Here is a 16,946-nt window from a genome sequence, read left to right on the forward strand (position 1 = left end):
CTACAAGGAGCTCTGTGGTGATTGTGAAGTGGACTTTTGTAAGGCTGCGAACTGTTTCATATCTTGGCAAAGGGGTTTGTGCAATCCAGGGCATTACCAGCAGTGAGGTATGTAGGGGGAAGAAGAGAGGGAAGGATTATTTTAAATGCTTCAGAAGTTAGGAACTCCCTCTTGATCTGTTCTGGGTATTCTCACCTAATTCCTTGTAACCTTAGTTTTCATAAATTGCTATTTAGGGCTGCCATCTAGACTTAAAAGGATGATGCTCTTGCAAAACCTTAGAATGGCAATAATTACAGTGCTCTTGTGCAAACCATGTAGATTATGCAATGTTGAAGGCCAGGAGCAAAATGCAGAAGGTTGCTCCCCCATGGCAGCGGTTGGAACAAAACAAGCTTGAAGGTCCTTTCCTACCAAACCATTCTGTGATTCTATTCTATAGGAGACAGCAAGATCCACTGACATTCAACCAGATTTCTCCAGCTCGCGTTTTTATGCCTGTTCTTTACTGCTTAAGCTTCAATCAGAAACGGCATAAATTCCATTCTGCAGTCTTGAAAGGGTTCAGCCAGTTTGTCCCTTGGGGTTTGATGTGCAGTGTGGGTACTCCGGGCTATGCAACGTTTGCTCTTCATTTTGCCCAGGAGTTTCACCGGTGTTGTCAGAAGGGAATCGGGAATGAGCGCTGTGGTTTTCTTTATCATCCCTCATGTACCTCATACAGCCACAAGAGTCCTCGTCCCCTCCGCCGAGTGACTCCAAACCACCCGCTGCCAGAGCATTCTCTCAGCTTGGAATGCAGAGCCTCTATTTCTACTACAAGCTCTCCCTAAACCCTTGACGAAGTAACTATTTCTCTGCTTTGGTTTTTATGGCTCTGTTAAGAAGGGTGGAGGCGGAAGTGCCCCGCTGGCAGTTGGAAATACTAAAAGAGTAATTTCTGCGTCGGTGCCGTTGTGGTATTTTGGCTCCTGCCATAAATCCATTACACGCGGCTATAATTAAAGCTGTCCCAGCGGCCGGAGCTCCCTCAGCGCCCAGGCCCGGCCGGAGCCGCGCTCACCCCTCACACCGCCCGCTCTGCCCTCACACGGACCGCTCTGCCCTCACACCGCCCGCTCTGCCCTCACACCGCCCGCTCTGCCCTCACACCGCCCGCTCTGCCCTCACACGGACCGCTGTCTCCTCACACGCACCGCTCTGCCCTCACACCGCCCGCTCTCCCCTCACACCGCCCGCTCTCCCTTCACACGCACCGCTCTCCCCTCACACGCACCGCTCTCCCCTCACACCGCCCGCTCTCCCCTCACACGCACCGCTCTCCCCTCACACCGCCCGCTCTCCCCTCACACGCACCGCTCCCCCCTCACACGCACCGCTCTCCCCTCACACGCACCGCTCTCCCCTCACACGCACCGCTCTGCCCTCACACCGCCCGCTCTCCTCTCACACGCACCGCTCTCCCCTCACACGCACCGCTCTCCCCTCACACGCACCGTTCTCCCCTCACACGCACCGATCACCCCTCACACGCACCGCTCTCCCCTCACACCGCCCGCCCTCAGCGCGCCGGGCCGCACCGAGGGGGGAGCAAAGTAAGGAAAGCCTCCCCCGCTTGGAGCCGCGCAATGGACGCTCCCCGCTCGCGCCCCGCCCCCTCATGCCGTCATCGCCCCCGCTGGCCAATGGCAGCGCGGCGCTGCCGCCGAGTGACGTCCCGGTCCCCGGAACTGTTTGTTCCCGCCCGTGCGGTGCTCACGTGACGGGGCGGAGCGGAAGCGCGCGTCTCTATGGTTTGTGCGTGGGGCAGAGCGGCCGCCCCGGGCCCTTGGCGGTGTTGGCGCCGCCGGGAGGCTGGCGGACTATGAGTGTCCGTCCCTCATTACCTCACGGCCGGGAGGAGGAGGAGGAGGAGGAGGAGGCTGCCGGGATAGCGGCGGACCTGCCCGCGGCCTCGCTCCGGTCCTCCGGCCGCCCCGGGAAGCCCCGGCCGCGGCGGGCCCTGCCCGCTCCCCCGCCCGCCGGGCCCGCTTCTCCGGGGAGCCTCGCCCAGGCCCATGGCCCCATGAGGCGGCAGAAGGCTGCGGGGCAGCAGCGGCGGCGGCGGGGCTGAGGCGGAGGAGAAGCCGGGACGGGTGCAGGAGGTGGGTGACCCCCGGGGGTGTGAGGGCCGCGCGGGTGGAGGGGCCGCGCCGCCGCCCGCCCCGGGCTGGGGGAGGCCGCGGGGGGGTCCCGCTCCGCGGCGCCCCCTGGCGGCCCCGGCGCTGCTCGGGGGTCGGGCCGGGGCACGGGGCGGCCCCGCGGTGTCCCCGGGCCGGAGCCGGCGGGGCTGTGGCACCCCCCGGACACCCCGCAAAGTTTGCGTGCGGGAGCCCGGGGGTGCCCCGCCGTGCCACCCGCCCGCCCGCCCGCGGGGCGCTCCCGGGAAGCGGGGCTGGAGCCGAGCGGCCGCCTTTGTTAGGCCCCTGCTGCAGAGGAGGGGAGAAGGGAGGGAAGCTCTCCCCCTGTCCCTGCCACGTCTCCGAGCTTGAATCAAGTGTTGTGCTTCCAGATAAATAAATAATGATTTATCTTCCCCAATGCGGCTGAGCTGTCAGTGGTAGCTGGGGAAGGCTCATAAGGCTCAGCACCCTCAAAGAGACAGAGTAGGTTACTTTAAATAGGCAGTGAAGAATTTACACGGTTGCTTTGTCAAAGTTTTACTTTTCTTTTACCTGGTTTGATTTCTTTTTTTAAAAAAATTTTATTATTATTGCAAAAGTAGAGATCAAAGAAAAAAAAGGATCCTTTTCCTTAGGTCTTGTAAATTCTTCCTTATGATCTTTCTAAAACCTTGAGGTGAGGATTCCTAAGCAGAGCAAGCACTGCGGGCATGCGAGGTGCGCCTCTCAACACCCTTTACATCAGTTCTGGTTCAGCTCAGAGTCCTGTGACTCCTGCTGTGACCGGTGAAACTTCATGAACAAAGTTTGCTGTCTTTGCACGTGCAGAGGAGGGAGGGAGTTGTCACAACCTGAATTTCAGTGCATGTCATCCCTCACCCCCCAGCCCCGCGTTTGTGCTCCCGGCTTGGGAGGGTTGGAGGGCCGCTCTGGTGGTCGCAGTAGTGCCCTGGTGCTCCTGAGAGCAGAGTGTGACTTCAGTCCCCGGTGGTGCTCTCTGTGCCTCACGTGCCCGTGCTTTGAGCCCCATTTGACGGACTGTTTTCTCTCCTCCGCTGCGGTGATGTTGGTGTTTAAGCTCCTGCCACTGACCTGTAATCCTTGCCTATCATGTTTGTTCATCTCTGTCTGCACAGCCTTTCCTCCCTGTGTTTGTTCCGCCCCTTCTTGTGCTGCATGAGCTAATATTCTCGTCTTTGCAGGCAAAACACTCTTCTGGGTTGTTGTGTTTTTTTATACCATGCCTGTTTCCTGCTATTATCACTTTTCTCTGTTCAGACCGTGCTGGCTTCAGCTCTTCCTGTCATGCACATCTTGCCTGTACTCCCGGCATGTTTATCTGGGAGCTGTATTCATTCACCCAGTCCCAGAAAGTAAATGCAGATTCCAGTCTGTGGTCTGGAAAATAGTCTGTAGGTTAGAAAATGGTGGTTTCAGTGCTTTTAGCTCCTCTTTGATGTTGCCAGTGCTAAATCAAGGGCAACCTGGAGCCCTGGGAGTCCAGCCCCAAAGGTGTCATTTTGGGCTGCTGTCACATCTCTCTGGAACAGGAAAGGAAATGCACTTTTTTGCCACTGGTGCAGGTATTAACTGAGGAGAAATGGGTGAGCAGGAAAAGTGGTGGATAGGGTATATCTGTAGTCCCAAGTGTTTTTTCCTTATGTTTTCCCACAGTTTTGTTCTTTTTATGGGAAGTCTGGTGACGGTTTTTTGTGATGAGCCACCTATTAAAGTGGTCAATACCTTGGAAAGTGTGACTGCATGCATGTTATGTCCATACTCTTCCAATCTATATGTGAAAACACCCATTCTGCTGAGCTGCCTTTAGTGCTGGTTTTGGTCACGTGCTTTGGAGGGTTTTCTTCCTCTGTTTGTAGCAGAAGCAAGGAAGCAGCTGTTGGTTTTTCACCTGTAACTCTTTGTGTAATGCTTTTCCCCTCTCCCCACCCCTCCATGCCAGGGTTCTGCAGTGCTCCAGGCAGCGAGTTTTGAAGCAGGATGGGAAAAAGACGCTGTGTTCCTCCACTTGAGCCCAAGCTGGCAGCTGGCTGTTGTGGGGTGAAGAAACCCAAATTGTCTGGGAGTGGAACGCACAGTCATGGGAATCAGACCACAACTGTACCAAGCTCCAGTTCAGGTCCTCTTCAGAACCACCAGCATACAGATGGGAATAATGGAAGGGAGAACGTATCTGACTTGACTTTGGGCCCAGGAAATTCCCCAATTACTCGAATGAATCCCACTTCAGGAGCTCTGAGCCCACTTACTCGGCCCAATGGAACTGCCAACAGCACCAAGAACCTGGTGGTGACAGCAGAGATGTGCTGCTACTGCTTTGATGTACTCTACTGTCATCTCTACGGGTTCCCTCAGCCACGGCTTCCTCGATTTACCAATGACCCCTAGTGAGTACATCCTCATGTGGGAGCAAAGCTGGGAAACAGCTTCCAGAGCTGTGCTGTGGTTGGGGAAGGGGGAAGGGTTTCCTCTGGGGAGTGGGAAGAGTGGTGTGCAGGGAGAAAGGTGGGCACTCTGCTCTTTACTTTGTCTGCTGGGAACAAAAGGATGCACTGTAAGTGCACAAAAGATTGAAGTGCTGTTTGATGGTGGAGGTGAGTGAGCTTTAAAGAGTGTCCTTCGAGAGAGAAAATGCTCCGCTCTACAGAAAGAGCTGGGCCAAGTGTGAAGAAGTATGGTGCTTCTTCAGCTCATAGTCTGGTGTGTTTCATGAGGCACTGTGTTCTTTGTGGAGGAGTGCAAGCCCACTTCATGGTAATGTTCTGGTAAAGTTTGTCCCCTGCTTTGTAAGTAGATTCCTCTGCAAAAAATTAACTGAGTAGTACCACCTACAAAATGGTACTAAAAAAACAGTTAAATAACATCATTAATTTGAAAAAGCTCCAGTTTCTGATGTGAAACACTGACTTGGAGAAGGGAGGAGACTTCCTTCTGCAAAGCAAATGGAAAGGGAATAAAGTAGGAAGTTGAAGTTGGAACAAGTTATCCAGTTCATCCTGAAAGAAATGTTGGGCTGGTGCGTGTTGGACAAGGACACTCAAAGAAGTTTTCAGCTGTCCAAGTGAATGGGTTTAGCAGGGAGGGGAATCTAAAAATTACCAGTTATAGAAGATGTGTCAGGGAGATCACGCTAGCTGGGCAACATGGGGAGAAATCCTAGGATCGTTTAGGTTGGAAAAACCTTTGAGTCCAACCATGAAGCCAGCACTGCCAAGAGAGTTAACTTTCAAGGACGATACCAAGGTTAGGAGGAAAGGAGATGCATATGAACAGAAGTGAGGAGAAGGATTTATGAAGCTGTTTCACTTTGGTGAGATTTAGCTAATGTTTATCTGAAGGTTGACTGCGTAGGTGTGGAAATGTTAATGCTGTTAAATGTTTGTTAAAAGAATTTTATGGGAAAGATCAGTGACAGATGGACCTTCTGACACTCCTCCAGGGCCTCCTCCAGAACAATAGATAAAATAAAAAGTTGCTGACATCCTTAATTTAAGTTAATGAATTTTAAATTGATGTAAGGAACAAAGGCTTAAACAGGTCAAGGACTTTCTTTCTGTGTATTCAGTGGCTGCCCACCTTTCTGCTGTCAGGGTGGATGTAGGTTGTGCTTCCATGCAGTTATTATTCCTGCTGGATTATGGATACATGCTCTGAATGCTGCCGCAGAGTAAGCTATTTAATACTGCAAATACAAATGAACAGAGAAATGCTCTGGAATAGGATATCAAAGAGTTCCAGGGACTGCCCAGCCTGAAACATTTCTACTATTCATACCTACACTGAGTGGGCTGCCTTTGGAGCATTTGGTGTCAGTCTGCTTGTTGTTTTGTCACTTGGAGTGCAAAGAGTTATTTGCTGTGGTTCTGTTAAGCCGGTAAGAGAGATGATTTTATAGAGCTGCATTCTTTTGGCATCAGAGGAGATTTCTGGCTGGATTTTGTTGCTTTTTCTATTGACTAGTATCAAAAAGGATGTCCTTTGGGGAATAGCAGCTGGTTGAATTTCATGCCCAGATTTGAAAAGTTAAAAATTGTTCACTGGTTATTTCAGTGCTCATGATTACAAGTCTGTTAGATCAGCACACCAACAAACCACATCAACCACACCACAGCCCTTCCCTTCTCTTCCCCTGTCAGCAAATGCTTACCTGGATTTTCTTGTGTTTCAGCATTTATTCTGTTGCTCCCAGGAAATGGGTGTACCCCAGGGAAGAGCATGGGGTTTGCTCCCTTGGAGAGCAGCACACAAGGCAGAACTGCCCCACTTGAGACAATCTTGTAATGAATTTCAAGCCAAATGTTATCAAACACAGGAGTAAGCAAAGGGAAAATACAGCAATAATTTGAATTGTGGCCTTTTCTGACTTAATTAATGTCAATATAAGAGATCTTAGGACAAAACAAAGGTTTATACCAGGAGTCTATCAGGACAGACAGAGAAGAGCCTGTTGATTGAATTGAAAGAGGCATGGCCTGTTCTTAGACTGGGTTTTAAACTGGTGCTGAACTTTAAATAAAGCTAAAAGCAGGTGTGAAGCTCAGGATTTGGCATAAACAGTGTAATAACATACAAGTTACAGAGTTATGGATTGAAAACCCCATGAATTTCAGTCACCAGCCCAAGGGGATGTGCACATGGACAACACTCTTGATGGGAATTATGGAGCTGGTAGACAGCTGTGAAGTAGAATTCCCTTATTCCAATGTTAGCAGTGATGGTCACAGATCAATGGAGGTGGTAGCATTGCAAGCCTTGTAGTTATGTCTGAATTAACTTGGCAAAGGAAGGAAATATCCCCTTTACTATTCAGGTTACTGCAAGTAATTACAAATTGGAGCCTATGCAAGTAGTTGATTGGTTACTTTTTCCACTTTTGTACTTCAGTTTGATTTTTTTAATAGTAGGTATTAGAAGCTGGTGCTAAAACTATACCATGGAAGTTTCTAGTTGCCACACAAGACAAATAATAAGATACTTGCATCATAAGATCTGTTCTGTAACAGGTTTTTCCCAAGTACAAGCTAAGCCCTGATTCAAACAAACTGTATTTTTCTACTTTAAAATTCCCTTTGTAGTTGCAATTGATGAAGCTAATTTTTAGTTGCTGTTAGTTTTAGTTCCTCTCAGCCTAAAAACCCTCATCAAACATATATATAAAGTGGGATGTTGTGGCTGGGGAAGAAACAGTTGACATAATCTGCTGAGGATATGTCTGCAAACTACCAGTAAATGCTCTTGGGTGAACATGGACAAAAGATTGTTGTGACTTTTCTCAGTACATCTGGGAAATAACACTTTTCAAGGAGGGGCTCTGGAACAATGGCCTTATTGTCAGCTGCACCTGCAATTTGCTGAGTACATTTATTCTTCAGAGACAGAAACATCATCTTCTCTGCAGTGAAAATAGTGAAATTTTATCTCTGTGTACAGAATCATATCTTTTTTTTTATGCCTCAGTTCTTCTGACCACAATGAAAAATGGTTTTAAATGTGCTTTAAGGTATTTTAAAATATACAGCCTTCTGAAAGCAATTATCCTCTCCCCTCTGATAATACCTCTTCTATTATAGATGCATAAAGCTGTGCTGCAGCCCAGTGGAAAGATGGTTTGTGGGATTTTTTTTCCCTTTGGAAGGGGAAAGAGGTAAATTGAAACTGTGAACCTGCAATTTGAATTGAAGGGGAATTTGCTTAGGTTTGTATTTTGTGAGTGATGGTTTTTATGTTCTCCCTTGCTTTTTCTCTTTGGGTTGTGTGTCACATGGCCTGAACAAGTACTTTCAAAATTTTTATTAGATTAAGGTAAATTTCCACTGAACTTGTGACAGTAGTGCTTTTCAGAGCTCTCCTGTGTAAGTTTAGTATCTTTTTTTTTTAAGTTTTCTAATGTATTTTCTTATACTCTTTTTCTGTTTGCTCTTTCAACACATGATAGATTAAAATATAGAAAAATTACATCCTTTAGGTGCTTTGAAGTGTTACTGGGAAACTAGAACAGTGAATCCCCTTGTCATGGTCAAGCCAACCAGAGGTTGTTGTTGGGTGTGGAAGGGTGTTTCCACTTCCTCTGTGGGCAAAGTCCTTCACAATTATCACTCAAGGGCTAATTGCTCTTTTGGGCAGTACTTTTGCCATTGGTCACAGTTGGTAACTAGATCCTGAATGATGACTTTATGCTGTGATGGATTTAGTTCCATTGTTGCTCTGAGGAACGTCACTGGGCATTCATTGATTTATTACTACAGTTTAAATGGTGTTCTCACTACTCAGGCATAAGAAGTTCTGTTGCTAAGTTTGAGAAATCATCCATGCTGGTTTTGTTGTCTGAACAGAACCTCTTAGTATTTTTGTAAGGTTTGTTGCAGAGGTACATTGCTCACAAAAGCTTCAAGAGTTTGAGGAAAGTAAGTGTCTGAGCTGTGCTGTCAAATCAGTCTCGATGGTTCAAAACTCCTGTCAATGTTTTATAATCTCAGAAAATCAGATGCTATCATATTGCTTAAAGTTCAGTAGAAATCCACAGACTGATGTCTTGCATTCAGTACTCTGAACAAGTCACAGAATCACTCATCCTGTTTTTATAATTAGGTCACCATTATCAGTTGCCTTACAGAATTTTGCAGGTGTTTGGACATTCATGTAGAGCTGCAACCACCACTGTCCTTTTAGTGCTTCTCTCTACAGCTCTTTGCAATTCCACTCACTTCTGTAGAAGTTAATTTTTTTGTATTTAATGTTCACAGTCATCTTTACCTGTTTATCTCTTCTTAGAGCTCTATTATTCTGAACTTGTTATTAAGGCCTAATCAGGAGTTGGAGTTTAACAGCTTGAAATGAGCCTGCTGAGTTTGAGAGTCTACTGTTGTGCCTATAAATTCGTGATGGTAGACAGGAAAGTGGAAATCCAGGTGATGTTTGAGTAGGAACAATAGTGTTTTAGATATGTTTTCAAGAGGATAAAATATGTGTAAATACAATTCAAATGTAAGGTAAGCAAAAGATGTGGACATAAACTGCTTGAGCCTTAGGGATGGACCTAGAAGTCAGATCCTCATGGAAATAACAGGGAGAAAAAAAATCTGGTTTTCTTTTCATTCCTTAAAAGGCAAAAAGAAAAGCTTTTACTCCAAATCTGATTTATAGAAGTGGTAGTATAAAAAGCTAACTTGCCTCATCTATATTAATTTCTGTATGAGCTATGCTGGAAACTAGTGGATGCTACAAAGTGAGGCCAATACTGACAGGTAATCAGTGGGATCAAATAACCACTTCAGTCATTAGAAGGCAGCACAGAGTCTGGCCAGTAAGGTGTCCGTGGAGGACTTCCAGAGTACTGCTGGAGAAGATGGCATGTGCTGAAAAGGGGGAGGGAAATGTTGGGGCTTGCGTGGGGGGTGTGGGCATGAAGTTTTGTTCTTGCTAGACAGCAGGTGAGCAAACCTGCCTGCTGGGGTTTACTGGAGGGAGAGAAAGCAAAGGCATGGGGCTCTTTCATACCTTGGCTGTTTTCCCTTAGCAGCCAAATATCTGTAGAGGCTGGAGGGTTTCTTTCTTTTTCTGCCTTTTCAGTCCACTCTTTGTGACGTGGAAGACGGGGCGAGACAAGCGGCTTCGTGGCTGCATCGGGACCTTTTCAGCCATGAATCTTCACTCAGGACTCAGGGAATATACATTAACCAGGTAACTGCCAAAAATGAAATAAATATGAAATTAGTTCATTCACTGAAGATCTGTAAGGATTCAAGGTTAGGATGTTGGATCAACATAGTTCAATGTAATATGCTTCATGATGAAATAAACCTGAGTGTATGAGAGTTACAATGAGGTGATGTATCAAGATGTAGTGGAACATCTTTGCAAACGGTGAGTTGCAGTTGACATTTTAAGGCTACTGTCAAATCTGTCTTGCATATTAACAGTTTTGACATCTGTAGCACATAATTTCTCTCTGCCTGCAGTAGGGATTGGACAGCATCAGGAAGCTTGCCACTGGTATTACAGTTCATTAGATTAGGGAGAGATGCAAATCACTTTCTCTGCAGTAGCAGAGAAGCATGTTCCATGCAGGCATAATCAAAAGGGGAAATGATTGAGCATCTGGCAGTTTATTTTGGTGCTTGTATTGGGTGATGTATTTTCTCTTCCCTTTAGTGCACTTAAGGACAGCCGATTTCCCCCCCTGACCCGCGAGGAGCTGCCCAAACTCTTCTGCTCTGTCTCCCTCCTCACTAACTTTGAGGATGCCAGTGACTACCTGGACTGGGAGGTGAGAACAGGTGCATTTGCAACTCTGCATCACTCTCTCGTTCCGTTCGGGTTCGGGTTAGTACATGGTGATGTATCTCCTTCATTACAGGGATGTATGGGGATAGAAGACTGGGAATAGAAGAAATAGGGCTGGAGAACTAGAAGGAAGGAAGAGGATGGCCTAGCAATATGCTTTTGGTTGGGGGAGATCTGAATGGGAATAAAAGAAACATGAAAGTGGGTCATGGACTTGGGCCAATAGGAAATGGGTGTAAATACTTGGGAAGTATTTTGATGGTATAGATAGGAACTGGAAATAAAAAGTAGTTGAGACCAAAGGTATGAATGGTTTTTAGGACCTTGTACAATGAAGTGCATTTCATTCAAGAAGAATATATATATGGACTTTATAGTTGGGTAATTTTAGGCATCATTCTTGCGTGCAGAGATTTTCTCTCTCTTGAGTGACACGAGAGATGGAAAACTGTCAGGACTTAGCTGAGGAGAAGTGGCAGGGCCACTGGTGAGGCTTGTCTGGGAAGGATGGCTGAGAGCTCCTTGTGAGACCTGCCAGGCAAGAGCAGAGAGTGGGGAAGAGAAGGACCTTACCCAGGCAAAAGCCAAACTGTCCAGAGGGAGAGAGAGATGCACAGCGTTATGGGAATGACAGTCGTGGGCTCGGTGCTAGCAAACACCTCTTATCTGGCTGTTCATTTCCATCTATAGGTTGGAATCCATGGGATCAGAATAGAGTTCATCAATGAGAAAGGTGTCAAACGCACAGCCACGTATTTACCTGAGGTTGCTAAGGAACAAGGTGGGTTTGAGATGGCAGCCAAACATGTCAACACACTGTGTCACAGAATTGGGTAGAAATCTATCAATGTGGGGCTTGGAATACAATGCTGTCCTCATAGTGGTGCCATGGAACCACCAGGCTTAATCTTGACAATTGACATGTGATACAGTTGCTGCTGGGTTTTCATCTGGCCTGTCTCTCATCCCATATCTTTGCACAGCTGTATTTTAGTGCCAGAATATTTTAGGGCTGAAGAAATAGAGGATCTCAAAGTATGGATCTTCCAGCCTCATTCAGCATTGCATCTTTCCTCTTCTATGTTTCTCCCACCAACTAGGATAACTGTACGCTGCACATCACCAACAGGAGAGTCACTTTCCTCCTCATTCTTGCTAAAGTAGCATCCTCCAGAGGAGGGCTAGAAACACAGCCCCTCTGGAGCACACTTCCCACTCAAATAGAGTAGTGGTCACCATGGTGACTGCTCAAAATATTGCCTCCTCCCTTCCTCCACCTAGCAGAGTAGAGTGGTCCCATCCTCCTGGCTCTGGGGCAGAAGACTAAGGTAGGAATTTTAACTCTGATCTCTCACATAGCAGTGCACTGTGCTATCACTAGAGCATCAATCCCAATTTGTCTGTGTAAAGAGATTAGTATTATCTTCTTTTCAAGGGAGCTAAGAGGCACATGATGAAAAACTTCAGGGTCCCTGCAACAGTAGCAAGGCACAGACCTTTATAAGAAGACATGGAATGGAAAATGGAATTGCTCTTTCATAGACCAGCTCCAATATGAGTTTAAAGGGGTAGGCATGTGCAGATGGTGTACATGCATCAGGCCATATATGTCCAGTTCAACACTAGGATTTCTAAAGCTCAGAGTTTCCTGTTTAGTTGTTTGTTTTTCTAGAGTCCTTATAATGCATCTCTTGTGGTTTTGAAATATTTTTTTTTATATTGAAAAATTTGCCTTGCTTCTATTTTTCAATAGACTGGGATCAGATCCAGACCATAGACTCCTTACTCAGGAAAGGTGGCTTTAAGGCTCCCATTACCAATGATTTTAGGAAAACAATTAAACTTACCAGGTAAGCAAATGTATTTGTTGTCTTTTAATTTTACTTTATAGTGTTTTAGGGGTGATTTTAAATATTTGTGCTTGATGTAAGTCTTTATGCCTCTTCCAGAGGAGATGTAGTGTGAAAGACCAAATCACAAATGCCATGTGTTAGGCATATAATGCACATGGAATTAAGCACAATATGTTTGGTCCATGCAGGATCAAAGTTGGCATTTTTCTAAGTGTCACTGGTTTTAATATTATTATATATGTGAAAGATCAGAAGCAGAACCTTTGGCAGTTGAAAAGGTTGATTTCTTTTTGTATCTTTTCAATGAATTTCCTTTTCTCAGTGTGCTCATCTGTGAATGCTGTGGCTATTCATAGGTAGCAACTGTCTTAAAACCAAACCACACTCAAATTTGGCCAGTTTTCAGAATTTCCTTGCTTTTCTATACCCCCAGCTGTCCTATTGGTTTCTGCCCCCTTTATGTTAGTAAAAATTGGGACTGTCTGGTTTTATATAGAAACACTAATTTATCAAGTCATCCTTTACTTCTAGAGAAATTAGGTGAGTGTGCAGGGTTTTCTTTAACAGGAGGTGACAGGATGAAGGTTTTCATTAAAATCTCACATAATGTGATCTTACTGCAATTCACAACCACTTTGTAGCTGGCTGTTATTTAATATGCTTTAGAAGAACTTGGAAAACGCCAGCCTCTGCAAAGGAACTTCACATTTTGTGAATTCTGATTGTACAACATGGACTAAGTAATTTATGTGCTATAATAAACCTGTCTTTACCCACCTCTCCATTTCTTTCACTACCTTTTCAAATGTGGAGATAACCACAAAAGTAAACAATAGTGAAATGCTGATTATTTAATCACTGTAGTTGAATCTTCTTCCAGCAAGCTTTTTATGCAATTTGTGGATAAAAAAGAATACAAACCGATCATTTATTTCCTGTGTGCTACTTTAGGCATCCCTTTAATTATTATTAACTTGATTAGGACTCATCTTTCAGGGCACTGGAGCTAATTCAAGCTCACATAGGTTATTCGTGCCAATGGGTTCCTCTTGGTCACCACTGGCTGTGAGCTGAAGGGGAGTCTGGGGTGAATGTTCTACGTCGAGTCTCTCCACGTTGCGCAGTCTGACGTTGTTTTTCCGCCTGTTCCCGCAGGTACCGCAGTGAGAAGGTGACAATCAGTTATGCAGAGTACATGGCCTCCCGCCAGCATTGTTTCCAGAATGGCACCCTTCATGCCCCTCCCCTCTACAATCATTACTCCTGACACACGGCTGCATGACCAGTCCCACTCCCCAGTCGCTGCCAACGGCTATGACATCATCGGGGCAGACGCCTCCTCTTCCTGGTCCAGTTACTTCTATTACTGCACCATTTTATGATGCTAGCTTCCGTTGCCAAGTCTGCCTTCCCACTGACCTGGGGGGAGGGTGAGAGCGTGACAGGACTTCAGGGGCCCAAGCCTTATCTCAGCCTTCCCTCCGAGCGGGGGTTCAGTTGGATTGGGGCTCCATGCCTACGAACTGTCGTGAGGTGCAGAAGACCTTTAGGAGTGAAAGTGCTGCTTCGGACTGATCTGTTCCTGGGTGTTACTGACACTCTGGAAACTTGAGTTGTTTGTTATGGAAGCCCCCCAGATCAAGTAGGAGCATTCCCCTGGCAGCCTGGGCAACGGAGTCCAACAAAACATTTTTTAGGTTCTTTTTAATTTTTTTTTTAACCTCTGGTATCTGTTGTGTACTGAGAGCTGATTGCAGTCCCCACGCATCACAGGCGGACATCATGATATTGGGGAGGGTTGGACACCTGGAGAGCACCCCATCCTCATGGACAGAAAACATGTGAAAAATTAATCCTTTGTTTAAATAAACCCTTGAAGGCTTTAAGGCTCAGATCCTTGGCAGGTTGGATTCTTGGTGATGAAGCCTGCTATGAAATACAATGCTGTTTTGCCTGTAAGAGAGCGACATGGCACATGCTGTGTATGCAGAGGAGAGGATCCTCAAGTGTCCCTGGACAGTCTTTGTTTCGACCAAATTTTGTTTCCAAATATTTGTAAGAGATTAGGGCTGAGGAGGGGTTTGCAGAGATTGACTGTAGTCGTCCAAGTGAGACCAGTGACTGAAATTTGTTTTAATTTAAGCTAACAATCTTGGGGACCTTCCTTTCGATAGAACAGCCACTCTGGCCGGTATGACTACTGATCTTAGGGGCTGTGAGTGTTCCAGTTTATTCCTGGCCCATGGAATGGTGCTGTTCAGTTTTGCTGGTAAGATTTATCTTACTCAGCTTAGTCATTGCCACATCCAGGCACTGAGTGGGGAAATCTGTATTACCCAAATGGCATGAAACTCGTGTGCATTCTGAATTTCTTCTCCCGTGGTTGATGATCACAAGGAATACTCTTTTCTGAAGGGAAGTTATCAGTTGTATTCTGCAGCATCATTGACGGATGTCATAAACTCTAAATTATGACACTCTTTCAATGAGATAACTGGATTTCAGAATACAGTTGGGGGTGGGGTTGGTGGGTTGGTTTTCCAAGCTTCTGGAGGGTCAGTAATGATCGGGGAAGAGAACACGAGTGCACAGCAGAGTCATGGCTGTTTGGTTGCACACATCTTCTGAGCCTGCTTGTGTGTTGTAATTGGCTGGTGTTTGAAGCCTGAAATTATGCCATGGTCTGGCAGGGAATAAGGCTGGTAGGAAGCTGAGAACTGCAGGGTGCTGCTCCTGGTCCTAAGGAAGCAAGGCACAACTTGTGCCATTTTGCTTCACATTGGTGTAAATTCTGCTGGAGGAGAGAGATGTGAGGGGGATTCCTCTGGATAATGGTGCAATACTGACCCAGCTTTCCTTCCGCATTGGGTCATTCCTACAAATTACCACTTTTCCCTTGTGATGTTGAAAAGAATTGAAGATGAAAGGCTTGTTTCGTGACTTCCTGCTGCTGAGAATAAATTAGTCTCGTTACAAACCACTCCAGTTTGTAGTTGCTCCCCCAGGTGCCGTGTAGTGATGGGGGAGGGTGGGGTCAGCTCCAGGCAACTCACCTTTCAGCTGTCAAACAGTATGATACATAGGGCTACACTCATTACTGTTCAAGTGTTCTATGTTAGAATTTAATTTCTAAAATGTTTAAAAAAAGGCAAAAAATGGTGCTAAATCTTCACCCCTGAGCACGCTCGGTGAGACTGGTCATGCAGGCGTACAGTGCCAGGCTTTTCAACTATACTGTTTCTTTTTCAGGTGTTTGCCCTGTTCTGTGTCTTCAACAGTGTATAGTGTTTTCCTGATTTCAGTTTCTTTGACTAGGGATGACTAAAGGGTGGGGTGGGGAGGGTTAGTTGTCATTTTTTTTAAAGAACAGAATTTTAGGATTGAGAAACTTGGTTGGCTTAAGCCTGAAGTGGGACAGGTGATTTGGGACTGGGGAAGTCTTATCCTGTCCTGCTTCTATTTCCCCACTCAGTCTGTTTAAAAAAACACAAACAAAACATAAATGCCTCTAAATATGTACTGTGTTCTTGTCTTGTTGCAGTGAGAAGAGAAGCTGGCAGATCAGAAACACTGGTCTGCTGCCTAAGGAACAGGCCCTCTCAGCATTAGTCCCATAAGGGTCCAGCTATAAAATCAGTTGAAAACTGTGTCAATAGCTAAGTCAGCTCAGAGAAATGTATGGCAAGGACAGGTGGTGTCAGGAAATAATCCCGTTTCTAGATCATTACATGGCAGCTATGCATAAGGATGAAAGAGGTGAACTGGGCACAAACTGTAGTTTGAATTGCCTCAAGATGGAGACAACCAAAATTGGCCAATTGATGTGAGATTTTCTCTGTGTTTGCTTGGCTGGGACAGCTGGTTAGAGCTACTCCTCAAAGCAACTGTTACCTGGTCTGATCTGGATTAACTCATCCTTAGAAGCAAGTGCCTTTTGGTCTAGAAGGGCTTATTCTCATGACAACCACAACTGATAAATAATCTCACTGCAATGATGAAATGTCTTTGTTTTCTGGTAACTACAGGAGAATGTCTTTGATCACTGGAGTCTGTCAGTGTTGAAATGTTTCCACTGTGAGGTTCTTAATTTTTTTTCCATGTTGTTCAACAGTCAATCTCAACTGAAGCCATTTCAGTTTGGGAATGTTATATGGTCAAAATATCACATATCTACAATTTATCAGAACAAAAAAAAAAAAATCTGTAAGGAAATCTAAGAGTTCATTTTAACCTTTGCACAGAATAATTTCTTTTCATAGTACATTAACAAACCTCTGCAGTCTTCACTGACTATTAGTGCTGTTTTCTGTTTGTATCCAGAAATTACATGTTGTTTTATTGGGTTTTTTTTTGGTTAATTTATTTCCTTAAAGCAGGAGACCTCTTTTGACCTACAGTGCAGAGACGTCAGACCAATTCTTTATATTACACTTGGTTGCCTCCTACCTATATAATAATTTCTGAGTGTAAATAAGTGAACTCTATCCTCTAATGAAGTATTGTAGAGAATAAATCATAATGGATAAAAATTACTTGTACTGTTCTCTTTATACAATTCCTCACAGCCTTTATGGGGGATAAGATGAAATCATTCTCATCTAGAAAGACAGACAATAGCAAACCTGTAAAT

General features: G+C 45.6%; 1 protein-coding gene across 1 annotated transcript; it reads left to right on the plus strand.

Annotated features, from left to right (window-relative positions):
* The first annotated feature begins 1,790 nt into the window (after nucleotides 1-1,790).
* AMMECR1L (AMMECR1 like) lies at nucleotides 1,791-16,845 on the plus strand. The gene is made up of 7 exons (XM_030280434.4): nucleotides 1,791-2,144; nucleotides 4,123-4,567; nucleotides 9,750-9,860; nucleotides 10,332-10,446; nucleotides 11,154-11,244; nucleotides 12,217-12,313; nucleotides 13,472-16,845. The coding sequence occupies exons 2-7, from the start codon at nucleotides 4,161-4,163 to the stop codon at nucleotides 13,581-13,583; spliced, it is 933 nt and encodes a 310-aa protein (XP_030136294.1). The 5' UTR covers nucleotides 1,791-2,144; nucleotides 4,123-4,160; the 3' UTR covers nucleotides 13,584-16,845.
* Nucleotides 16,846-16,946: the final 101 nt, after the last annotated feature.

Source organism: Taeniopygia guttata, chromosome 9 (assembly GCF_048771995.1).
Source record: "Taeniopygia guttata chromosome 9, bTaeGut7.mat, whole genome shotgun sequence".
Taxonomy (NCBI): domain Eukaryota; kingdom Metazoa; phylum Chordata; class Aves; order Passeriformes; family Estrildidae; genus Taeniopygia; species Taeniopygia guttata.

Bases quoted from the DNA above. Each gene is read 5' to 3' on its own strand.
- AMMECR1L (XM_030280434.4), top strand. From the start codon at position 4,161: ATGGGAAAAAGACGCTGTGTTCCTCCACTTGAGCCCAAGCTGGCAGCT. The intron at 10,447-11,153 runs GTGAGAACAGGT...TTCCATCTATAG, and splicing joins GTGACTACCTGGACTGGGAG to GTTGGAATCCATGGGATCAG. The intron at 12,314-13,471 runs GTAAGCAAATGT...CTGTTCCCGCAG, and splicing joins AAAACAATTAAACTTACCAG to GTACCGCAGTGAGAAGGTGA.